The 12,413-nt window shown below is 45.4% G+C and overlaps 1 protein-coding gene across 1 annotated transcript; it reads left to right on the top strand.

The window, feature by feature from the left end:
• The first annotated feature begins 8,359 nt into the window (after positions 1-8,359).
• On the top strand, positions 8,360-10,614 carry LOC133888765 (ABC transporter G family member 10-like). The gene has a single exon (XM_062329118.1). The coding sequence runs from the start codon at positions 8,546-8,548 to the stop codon at positions 10,346-10,348; it is 1,803 nt and encodes a 600-aa protein (XP_062185102.1). The 5' UTR covers positions 8,360-8,545; the 3' UTR covers positions 10,349-10,614.
• Positions 10,615-12,413: the final 1,799 nt, after the last annotated feature.

Below are 12,413 nucleotides of genomic sequence, written 5' to 3'. Positions count from 1 at the left end.
TTGCACTCAATCTTCCAATCTCACAACCCAACTCACTTTTCTTCTCAAATCTCTCACTAAAATGAAGTGGGAAGGAGTTCTTTTGGCTCTAAAAATATTCTCTTTCGTGCCCTTGCAGCAACCCTAAAGGATGGGGGTGAGGGGCTATTTATAGCCCACCTCAAAAAAACTAGCCGTTACAGACTTTTCTGTACTGACTCGGAGTCTCCAGGTCAACTCAGAGTATCTGGGTAGGCTAAAGAAGGCAAAAGCAAGCACCCAGACTCGGAACCTCACCCGGAGCATCCGGAACCCAAAGTATTCGGGTCAACCCGGAGTATCCGGGTCAACTGAAAAGGCCCAAACCGAGACCTCTCCTCGGAACCTCACCCGGAGACTCTAGACAACTCGGAAAATCCGAGTTAACCCGGAATATCCGGATTCAGCACAACTGGCCTTCGAAAAACGGCGATAACTTTTGATCCCGAAGTCTGATTTTAACGATTTTGGACTCTATAGAAAGCTTATTCAGAGGGATACACATCTCAACTGAATTCATGACCTAAAACATATTGGATCAAATTAGGAACACTCCAAAACCTAATTCGGACACTTCCACACTTTCCACATCGGGATTTCTAAAAAGAACTCTTACTTGGGTTTGGTTAGAAACTCTTGAGCACTGAGACACAACAATTAGCTCTACATAGCATCCCTCTTAATAGTGCGGCATACCTATACTTAAGTTCAAAGATAAAACTCGTTTAAACCACTTTGAGCCTTTGAATAACTTTCGAGTACCGTTTCTTTCATTCAAATCTTGAGGGTTGCCAACTTTCATATATACTTCACTCTATCTTTTCTTGATTCTTCATATGATTGATGCGAATTACTCATAGCTTTCCATGACCTCACACGATCCATTGGTGCAAAGCCTTCACTCGCTCTTCACCACCACCTTGGTCCTTCGGCACCAAGCCATTTGCTTGCCCTTCACCACGGATGGTCCATCGCAGCCGAGTTTTGCTTGCCCTTCACCGTCTTACCATAGAAAACCACTTTGTATTCGACATCTTCAAGTAATTCATTTTATCAAATATAGAGTCCACTCTTGTTCTTCACTCTTAGCATATATAATTTCAATTCAACTTATGACTTCTTATGGATCCTAACCCTAACTCACTCTAAAGCACAAAACACATGAGTTAGTCCATAAAACTCTATTGATAATGGCATACCTTTAGTTACTTGATCTCCATAAGTAACTTAGTATTTAAGTTTATTGCCAATCTTTTTTGAGTTTTTCTTCTCTTTATGAGCATCATTAAGAGCTCAATGACAATGATGCATTTCTTTTATTCTCATGGTATTTTTTAGTAAATTCATGATTCATCACTTATGCATTTCCTATGAAATAACCAAGAGCTCATTTATCTTAATGCATTTTCAATCTCCCCATTCACCTAGAGCTCATGCATATCTCTCAACGCATTACCTATAGAACAACCTACTAACACACTCAACACCATTGTTAGTCCATAGGTATTGTCATTAATTACCAAAACCACACATAAAGGCTAGATGCACTTTCAGCCATTACAATGCATTCTGGACAAACCAGGAATTTTTTGATACAATCCAAAACTTTCGGGTTAGCAAGAGGTCTTAGCAACCGAGGACCCCATCCGAAACTTAATCCGGAGGGACTGGTATAAACTACCAGAATTCGAAGGTTCCGGCCAATCCGAAACTTCTAGGTTAAACAGAAAAACTAAACCGAGCACCCCTGCCTGGAGCTTTATCTGGAGATTTCGGCAATCGAGAACTTCTAGTTTGAACCCAAAACATCCGGATACACAGAACTTGAAAGCACACTCTGGTGTACATGGGGTGACTTGTGTCTCTCATAATTAGTCTAAATAAGTACTTTGAGCACTAAGACATCTTCAAGTCAATCTATACGCATCTCTCTTTATAGAACGACATATCTATACTCAATTTCAAAAATAAAATAAATTTAAATCTATTGAGTAGCCACTTGCCGCTTCTTTTTTTCTTTTTTGGGATTTTAGCTTCTTTTAACTTCTTCATGGGAATAATACATATTCATAAACTCATTAAAACTTCATTAGTCCTTTGATCGCTTGTCATCAATTATCCAAAACCCACATAGGAGGCCTAAATATACTTTCAGTATATCACATAGACAAATATCTATGGAGATTTTTTAGTATGTCAGAGAAACAGAATATTATCTTAATATTTCTATTGCTTATCGAATCTTATTTATTATGCTTGTGATTATGGCGTTAGCTGAAAGAAGCTTTTTAAAGTTGAAATTATTGAAGAACTATTTGAGATCCACAATATTTCAAAAAAGATTAAATAATTTGACAACTTCATGTATTGAGAAGAAATTATTGGATGAAATTGATGTTGATACCATCACCAATGACTCCGCATCTAGAAATGTTAGAAGAAATTATTTAAGATGAACTATAGAAAGTGTTTTAGGTGAGCATTATTTTTTCATATATTTTAAGTGTTTATCAAAAAAAAAAATTGAATACACCGAATATTATCTTTATAATTTATATATTAATTAACTTTTGAATTTTCAATTCAATATGCCCTGCTTTTAGTTTCGCCCTAGACCACTGAAATCTCAAGATATGGTACTGTTCATGTTGAGGAAGGGTAGTGTAGATCGTCAAGGGTGTGATCGATGTAGGCACGGTGGACAACATAGTGGTCGATCCCATAGTGTTGTGGGTGATGTCAGCGGCAGCCTTTGCTCCGCTACAGCTCTCTGATGATTGGCTAGATTATGTAGATGTGTGGGTGAGGCTAAACTACACGGGAACGATAGTCTAGTGAGATGCCAACTCCCCCTTATATATGTTCGCTGCATGGGAACAAGACTACAACCATAGTTGGTTGCGCCACCGATCACGGCGCGTGGGTGAGCCCATGCTCCTTATAAAATCTCAAATTCAGTTAGGATTCTCTTTGAGCCAAGATCAGCACCAACATTCTACCCCTTGGTCATAAGATTGATATCATAAGTCCACTCTCAACAAAAAGTACACCAAGTTAATGTGTTGCAATGGCTAATAAAATGTCACTGAAACCCAGTACATATAATGCACTATTCCATTTTGATATGGATATTCATTATACTTAATGAGAATTGTTTTTTTATGGTCCTCTTATATAGAATCATAGACTTTTCAATAAACTTATATCGACAATATGACCACGAAAGATATTAGGTGGTAAACCTTTAGTAAGCATATTCGCAAACATTGACTTAGTACTTATATGCTTGACATTATTTGATCATGGATTCTATCTTTCACAACATGATACTTAATGTCAATATATTTTGTGGCACCACTTGACTTGTTGTTATTTGTATAGAAAATTGGTGATTATCACTGTCTGTTCGTGGTTCAAACTGGCAGCGAAAGTGATGATATCATTGTCGGTTTATGGCTCGAACTGACAGTGATAGTAAAGCTACCGATATTGGTTCATATCTCAAATCAACAGTGATAGTGGGGATATTATTACTGTTTTGTAACTCAAAACTGTAGTAATACTAGGCTATCACTGATGGTTCTGCAACCGACAATGATAATCTTAGACTATCAATGTAGACTACATGGTGTTTTTTCAAAAATCAACACTAATAGTGGTTCTGAATTGACACTAATGGTGTTTTTTAAAGTAATGTTTTTGTGTAACTTCTCTATTGATGTACTCTAGTTATGCATGAATAATACACTATGTGTGTCTGAGAGTGTCTTATTATAGAGTCTATCGGATAATCACCCTTTACGTGACCGAAGAGGTCGGAAACCAGTGTATGTCCTGATCGACGAGGCTAGGCATAGTTCACTCCTTGATCGATGAGGCTCAGAGATCATCACCCTTTTCCTGATCGACGAGATCAGAAACAAGCACATGTCCTAACCGTGAAGGCTGGACATATTTCACTCATTGACAAATGAGGCTTAGAGATCATCACTATTTCACTGCTAATGAAGTCAGAAACATTCTGTCCTGACCGACGAGGTTGGCCACATCAAGCTCGTGACCGACAAGGCCGAACAAATTCAAACTATCAGCTTGAATCCTGCGCATGATTGGACATGGCACTTGAGTTAATCACTAGAGTGATGAGCCTAACATTTCTTTTTTTGCCTCATGCAACATATCATACATCCGTAGAGCACATGACAACCATTTGAAACCATTTGACATAGCTAATTGGAGGTGGTCTGTGAGCTCAAGCTTGTTGACATAATTAATTAGAGTTATTATGAGGCTTAGGATTCAGAAACTATACAATCATTTATGTATTAAGGTGATAAACAGGGATATAGATAAAAGAGGAGACTTGTAAATTACTGAGAATGAATAAAGAATGCAAGTTTGTTATTTTCGTTTGTCTCTGTGTGTTTGATTTATTTATTTGTATACAATTATATATTGGCACATCCACACTCTATAATGCTGTACGCAAAATTTTTTGAGTATTTTTCTCGTGGAAAACATTTACATCAATGAAATCGGGAGGGGACATGAGCCACATATGGCGCTCTAGCTCAAGAGCACATGCATTCTTAACAAGATTACGCGTTTCATAGTTCGAGTCCCTGCTTCCATGACGGAAGGAAACAGCACCGGAAACCCATCGCCGACTTTGATCTCCCGCAAAATGGCTATATATGGGCTCAGTGTTGGTGCTGATAAATTCTTGGTCTACACAGTTGGACACCACACAAATATTCGCCAAATGGTACCCACTTCTTGGTGAGAAATTTGGATTTTTGCCACTCTACATAATGAGCTTGTAGTTTTGACACTTCAAAAATTTAGCTTCGCAGAATTGTCACTCAAAACATCATCCTTGGTTTTCTTGTCGTCATGCAATTCTGAAACAATATTTTGAGTGTTATTATACATATATGAATTGATATAATGACAAAAAATCAAAGAAATACTATTTTGAATGATAATTCTGCGAAGCCAATTTTTGGAGTGCTAAATCTGTAAAGCCCACTGTTTAGAGAGGGAAAAAAAAATCCAAATTTCTCCTTCTTGGCTGACTGCTGAACTGCACTCGTACCTGTGTTCTCAGGCCTGCTGATCTGCTAACACAAGGTCAGGTATGTATCTATTTATAAATCCATAGGTTGAGTGCGAGCTGTGAAATTCACCCTCGTGGATAGCTTTCCGCCGCGCCCACCAAACAACAATCTCCTTGCGTCACTTTCTGGCAGCATTCCTATCATGAAGAATAGCCATTCCGTCGGGTTTCTGATCATTGGCGTAAAATTAGTGTGGCCTAAAGAGACTATTTTCTCTCTCTCTCTCTCGGGTGGAACGGCCCAATCCGAGTGTTATTTCATTAGCTTTATTTACATCCAATCGAAGCAGATTTTCAGGCCCAGCCTGAGGAAATTTTGGGGCCGGATTTTAAGCCTGATCTTCGAAACAGGCCCTTAAGGCCTTAAGATGTATACATTTTACCAAACTTTGCAAAGGACTAAGTTGATTTTCAAGTCTAAGCACCATGTTTATTAATGATGCAGCGAGACGGGTAAGGTAACCCTCTGGAACCTCTTAGCACATGGTGCAGCCAAGGTCAGAGTTTGAGCAGTGAACCGCATGGTACGATCCAATCATGCTTTAGAAAAAGAAAAAAAAAATCAACCTGCTGAACCACCTTATCCGCCCATCTTACATGAGTATCTGCATCGTCCAAAACCAGTTCAAAACGTCAGATAAACCTTTGCCGTTCATGACCGGTCCAAGAAACCGGGTTTCTTTTCTTGGAAGAGACTTGCACGGCCTTTTTGATGAGACGCGGTGCACGCCAGTCACCTGCTCGCATTATACTCTCTCTGCATCCCAGTAACCTGAAGCCTTCACCGGGGCCAGCTGCGCGAGACATTGCCTGCAAGCCTGGGCCAAGAGGGGGAAATCATCCAAGCATCGAACTAACGCGTTCCTGCCGTGGCACCTGGCTGCACTGCATCTGCAGGTGAAGTTGTTTTCTACCACAGCTGCTGAACAGAACGATTACAAGAACACGCGGTTGCTGCTCTCGCGGCGCCGTGCACCACACCGCTCTCGTTCGGCCGGTCATGCATGCACGAAACGTCCCGGTCTCTGTGATGCTCTTGAGAAATCCTCGAGCTGGACACTGGTGCCTGTTCAAAGTTCATCGAGAGCCAGTCGTTTCGAACGGCGGCTCTGCAACTGCTGCGGTACTTGAACCCAGTCGCTCGCATGCATGTTCTGCTTCCTGCGCGCCTGCTGATCAGAGCTAGCGGCATCATACGCTGGCGACGCAACCCTTGAGACTGATCGATCTTTCACTGGACACGCACGGCTTCCTGTTCCTGAGCATGCCACGCATTGGTCGGGAGGATGACGCAGGACGGTGGACGGATGCAGGCAGTTTGGTGTTGACTGCTAGGTGTGCAGAGGACGGTGGAGGGTGCATTTTAACACATCTCGATATAGATGATGCACATATTTAGAATTAGGTGGTGCATAAAATTGAAATTAAATTATTAATAACTAAGATTTTTTTCATGGTGCAAGTGCACTCAGGTCGGCTACTATAGCTTCGCCCGAGGGAGGAACAACAAAATGTGAGACGGCAAACAATAACATAAACAATAACATATGTGTAAATACTGTAGCAAAAGTACTGTAGTGATTGCGCCAGTTTGATGATCCATTTTACTGTTCACAGTGTATTGTAGCATAATCATATGTATCTATCTGTGGTCTAACGGTTCGTAGCGATTTGAAGTTACCTCGGAGGATCCCACGCCATGTGCCAATTCTGCAGCCAGGGACCACGCTGCTGCGTTGTTGGGATGGATGCATGTGTCGCAGGTGGCTCGAGTGGCCAAGCTACTCGATTGAGCGCAGCTTTGGTCTTTCTCATCTTTCCAAGAGAGAAAGGCACTGCTTTGATCGCACATGCATGGCACACTGCCTCAACTAGCCGGAGATCGACGTACGCCCGGCCCACCAAGGACGGCAGAGTGTCAAGGACGAGATCGATGATGATTCAAACGACGCATATCTTGCCTATGATATGCAGGGATAGACACACAGAATGCCACCGTGTTGGCCGGACAATGTAATGGTTTATCGTGTGTGTGTGTCAGTAAAGCGGATAGGTAGAAAAAACTGCTTCAGCAGTTCAGTTCCATGAGTCAGTCACGAGATTGTTTGTCCGGGATGATACGACAGACTAATGCGCAAAGCTTCGGTCAGTTACACATTGCCCTTGTTTAGCTCTGAACTCGTACGGCCGGCCGCATCATGTCATCTAGGGAGAGAGAGAGAGAGAGAGGAAACGGATGCCGATTCAGCCATGGTAGTGAGGCCAACCCCAACCAACCCGGGCGCGATCAAACGGCCTGGTCAATGGGGCAGGTCATCGGAAAACCTCTTCACCTCGTCGCACTTCACTTGTGCTCCGCGCCCACGCTTCCGTTTCCCTTCCTCTCCCCTCCCTGCTGTTACCACCACCACCCTGCTGCTGCGCGGTTGCCTGCCTCACAAGCCAAGAACGCACCAACCGCCCCCTACTAAAAACAGCCGGGCGTTAGGTCACCCGTGGATCCGCCCGGCCCGCTCCTCCAACAAACCGGGTTCTTCAGCTTGGACGACCTCGGTCAGATTCCTCAGCAATTTCAAATGTGAAAGGGAAAGTGACGGTGACAAGTTCAAAACAGAGGGGGGAAATATTCAGTCCAACAGGCAATGGAAAATGGACCATGATCCTGGTGTAAATCCATCTCCTTCGCTTGGGATCATGAGCGAGTGATTTCTATGAAATTTTACGGAACATTGCGGGGATTTTAGCCTTGCAAGCAAATGATGTGGCATGTGGTTTCAGGTAGATAGATATACATATGGGTTGGCGAAAATGAACAAGTATGTCAAGCCAACTAACCGCCCACACGAAATCGTGATAAGATCCCAATCACAGTTTTGTAAACCAGAAAGAAAAGAAGCGAGTTGAACAGTTCCGTCAGGGCGAAAAACCCCAAGCTAATGTAGCTAACACGAGTGCACTGACATCAGAAAAAATCAATTACTAGCAATTTAATTTCACCTCTTATACAATCTTAGTCCTAATCATGTACACTATCTAGACCCAATTATGCACTTGGATATTTAGAGCTCTCGCTTGGCTCCTGAGCGCTTGTACACCAATCTCACAAGCTTGGTGGTTGGGCCCCAAACCATCACGTAAGCCCGATCCACAAGCAAACCCACGCTCTAAACAACGCCCGTGCGGTGGCAACAGCAGCCCGACAGCGTCGCACCGCCTCGCACGCCGCGACCGGTTAAGAGCGCGCGCCAACACGCACCCTAGTACATAAGCCGCGGAGGTTGGTGCGGGTAGCTCAACCCTCCTCACCTCCCGCCGGCCTCTGCCTGATCAGTCGCCTCTTTCACTCCGACCAGCACGAGCAGCTCGCTGCCTTATACCGCCCGTGCCGTGTCGTCTCCGAGGGAGACGGTGATGTCGCTGGGCAGCAAGGTGGGAGACGGCGGGCGCCGGAGGCAGCGGTACCGTCTCGAGACCAGGGCGCTGTCCTACGTGCTTCCGCCGCGCGCCTCCTTCCTGTGGGGCGGCGGTGGGGGTGGCAAGGGGGTGGAGAGGTCGCTGCTGAGGGGCGTGACGTGCGAGGCGCCGCCGGGGGAGCTGGTGGCGATCGTCGGGCCGAGCGGGGCCGGGAAGACGACGCTGCTCTCGGTGCTGGCGGGGTCGGCGGACCCGGGGCGGGTTGCGGCGGGGGAGGTGCTGGTGAACGGGTGTCCCATGGACGCGGCAAGGTTCCGGCGGGTGTCCGGGTACGTGCCGCAGGACGACGCGCTGTTCCCGACGCTCACCGTGGAGGAGTCGCTGGTGTACAGCGCGCGGCTAAGGCTGCGCGGGGGCGGCCGCGGGCGCGGGGCGGCGGAGGCGCGGGCGCGGGACCTGATGGCGGAGCTCGGGCTGCGGCACGTCGCGGGGTCCAGGGTCGCCAGCGTGTCCGGCGGCGAGCGGCGGCGGGTGTCCATCGGCGTCGACCTCGTGCACGACCCGGCCGTGCTGCTGCTGGACGAGCCCACCTCCGGTCTCGACTCTGGCTCCGCGCTCCACATTGTCAAGATGCTCAGGGACATGGCCACCGCGCACGGCAAGACCGTCGTGCTCACCATCCACCAGCCAGGGTTCCGCATCCTCGAGCTGCTCGACCGCGTCGTTCTCCTCGCCGACGGCGCCGTCCGACACCACGGCTCGCTCGCCTTCCTTGAGGCGCGACTCGCCGCCTCCGGCCACGACATCCCTGCCCACGTCAACGTCCTCGAGTACGCCATGGAGACCATCGACAGCCTCAAGCCCGACGTCGTAGTCGTCACCGCGTCCACAAACCAAGAAAAAGACGCCGCGGCCGTAGGCCCGGTACCAGCGTCCGCGCGGCGCGCGGGGTACGCGAACTCGCCGGCGGCGGAGGTGCGCATCCTGGCGGGACGGTTCGTGAAGACGGTGCTGCGGACGCCGCAGCTGTTCGCGGCGCGGATGGCGCAGTCTGTGCTGGCTGGCGCGTTCCTCGGCAGCATCTTCTTGGGCACCACGGACCTGCAGTCTCGACTGGGCTTCTTCGCCTTCAGCCTCACCTACGTGCTCTCCTCCACCACCGAGGCACTCCCCGTGTTCCTCCAGGAGCGCCGTATCCTGGAGCGCGAGACCTCCCGCGGCGCCTACCGCGTGTCCTCCTACGTCGCCTCCAACGCCGCCGTGTTCCTTCCGTTCCTCCTCGCCGCCGCGGTCCTCTACGCGGCGCCCGTGTACTGGCTCGTCGGCCTGGCGCGCGAACCCGCCCGCTTCGCCTACTTCTCCCTCGTCGTCTGGCTCGTCATGCTCACCGCCAACTCCTTCGTGGCATGCCTCAGCGCGCTGGCGCCCAACTACATCGTGGGCAACTCCGTCGTGGCGGGGCTCATCGGCTGCTTCTTCCTCTTCTCCGGCTACTTCGTGGCGAGCAAGAACATCCCGCGCTACTGGGTGTTCATGCACTACGCCAGCCTGTTCAAGTACCCATTCGAGGCCCTGGTCGTGAACGAGTACGGCGGGGCGCGAGGCGCCAGGGAGTGTCTCACCGAGGCCCCTGGCGGCGGCGGGCTCTGCGTGCTCGACGGCGCGGCGCTGCTGCGGCAGCAGGGAATGAGGGAGAGCATGCGGTGGAGCAACCTAGGTGTCATGCTCGGATTCGTGGTCGGGTACAGGGTGCTCTGCTTCTCCTTCCTCTGGTTCAGGTGCCACCGCATAAGAAGGTGAGGTGACTGAGGCGGGAAACGATGCTAGTGGCGGCCATTGGCATGCATGCAACTGCAAATAGTAATCGCTCGTTTAAATTTCATCTCATCTTCTTCTTCTCTCACTTCTTTTTTATCTTGTAATTTTTCTCCTTGAGACATTGTAGTCTTTATTTTGATTAGGATCGATACGAATATATGTATATGTTTGGGAGATACTCCCCCGTTCAAAAATGTGAGACACATTTTCTTTTAACAAAGTCAAATTTATTAAGTTTTGATCGATAATTAGTTAAATTTTATGCATATTTAGTATAGAAAATTTGTTTTATTAGATTTGAATTTTAAAATACTTTATTATAATATTGATTTTATAACAATTGATAATATATTATAAAAAATTAACAACCAAATTTATTTTTAGTAATTTTTAAAAATAAAATACAACTTACGTTCTTGAACGTAGGGAATATTATTGATCGAGTTCCAGTGATCAGTGGGTGATGTTCTTGTGTATCAACACCGGGATCGATGGATGATGCTAATGGAGAATAATAATTTGATAATGGGGAGGTTATTTGTTAATGCTACGTACTCTTCATTTTGTTTCCGCTCCTTTTCCAGTTATAGGGGAAGTGTCACGTTTGTGTCGGATTTGCTGATTGGTAGCCTCGCTTTGTGGCAAAGTGGTAGTTGAGAAAGACCAGATTAACTTGCTAATCATCTGAGGTGGGACAAAAATGATGAAGTGCGGGCAGCAGGTCGGAAACTTGCCTAATTTGTATTTGTTTTGGCAGGAAACACACACTCTCTCTTTCTTTTTTCCCCAACAAATTCACTGTGAATTGACCTGACTCTTAAAAAATCATCATCTCATTCATTCTTACGAGATCTTTAATTTAGGGGGTGTCTAGAGAACACTTGAGTGTTTTAGAATGAGCTACCACCTGGAAGTTTCAACCTTGCAAAGCTGAGACCAATTGATTCAAATTTGATTTGACTTGGTACGCATTAGTCAAAATTCGGGTGTTCTTAAGTACTCTGACACCTGAATTTTTTATTTAAACCAACGCTACTTGAAAATTATACTAAAAATGATTGTAACTACAACATGAACTAACTGTAACTCCAATATAGGTATAAATTAAAAAAAATCAGATTATGGAGGATCTAAAAATACACTACTCAGAACGTATTATTAAAGACAGATTTTAAACCATATCATACACAGTTATATATTCCGTCTTTACAAAATTTACCTGACTAAAGTCGATGTCAAACATCCGTACTGTTGAAGTAGCTATAGAAAAAACCCTATCTTGCCATCGCCTGATTGCCATTAACTGCGGTATTGCAGATCTACGACGAAATCTAGACATTTCTATCAGTTACACAGATTAAAGTAATTAAAACCTAATAAATTATAACTAAACCGCAATAAGAACCATATAATACTCATCTCAGTGCAGTGAAAGAGATTCGACCCCGAAATCTCGCTTCTTCGATGCTAGGATGGCGAGTGAGGATGATGCTTCTCAGTGTAGTGGAATATATGAATATTAGGATGACGAGTGAGGAAAAAGAACACCTCTCATCACTTTATATTGAGGCGAGACAAACGGATTATGTGTGTGGAAAACCAAAAGAGCGTGAGAAGATAAGGATCAAATTTAAAATGTTCATGAGTCTTTAAATACAGACGAATTTTCATAAAATCCCATCGACGATTAGAGAACCATCTATCTTACGAATTTGTAGAATAGATTATGGATGCTTTGAGTAGACAAATCATATGAAAACATAGATACATTTTTATATAGGTTTGAGCCTCCCTTAGGATAATAACCCTATGACCTATTTATCTTGTATTGAATAGTGCTTGTTAAAAAAAGGTGTGTGACTAGTTTAGATGGATCTAAACATAGTCGGTGATTTTCTTGCTCGGCTTGCTCTGATTGCAATAGCTTATATTTGCTTCTAATAGCTATCTCCTCCACAGGGCCCTAGGCTTTGTATATATAGGGACCGTCGTACGTTCTCTAGAGTTTTTCTTCCTATTTTTTAGATAAACTTCCTTATTTACGAGA

Source organism: Phragmites australis, chromosome 1, assembly GCF_958298935.1.
Source record: "Phragmites australis chromosome 1, lpPhrAust1.1, whole genome shotgun sequence".
Classification (NCBI taxonomy): Eukaryota; Viridiplantae; Streptophyta; class Magnoliopsida; order Poales; family Poaceae; genus Phragmites; species Phragmites australis.
Note: the sequence above shows the minus strand (reverse complement) of the source record. Positions and strands in the feature narration are given on the sequence as shown.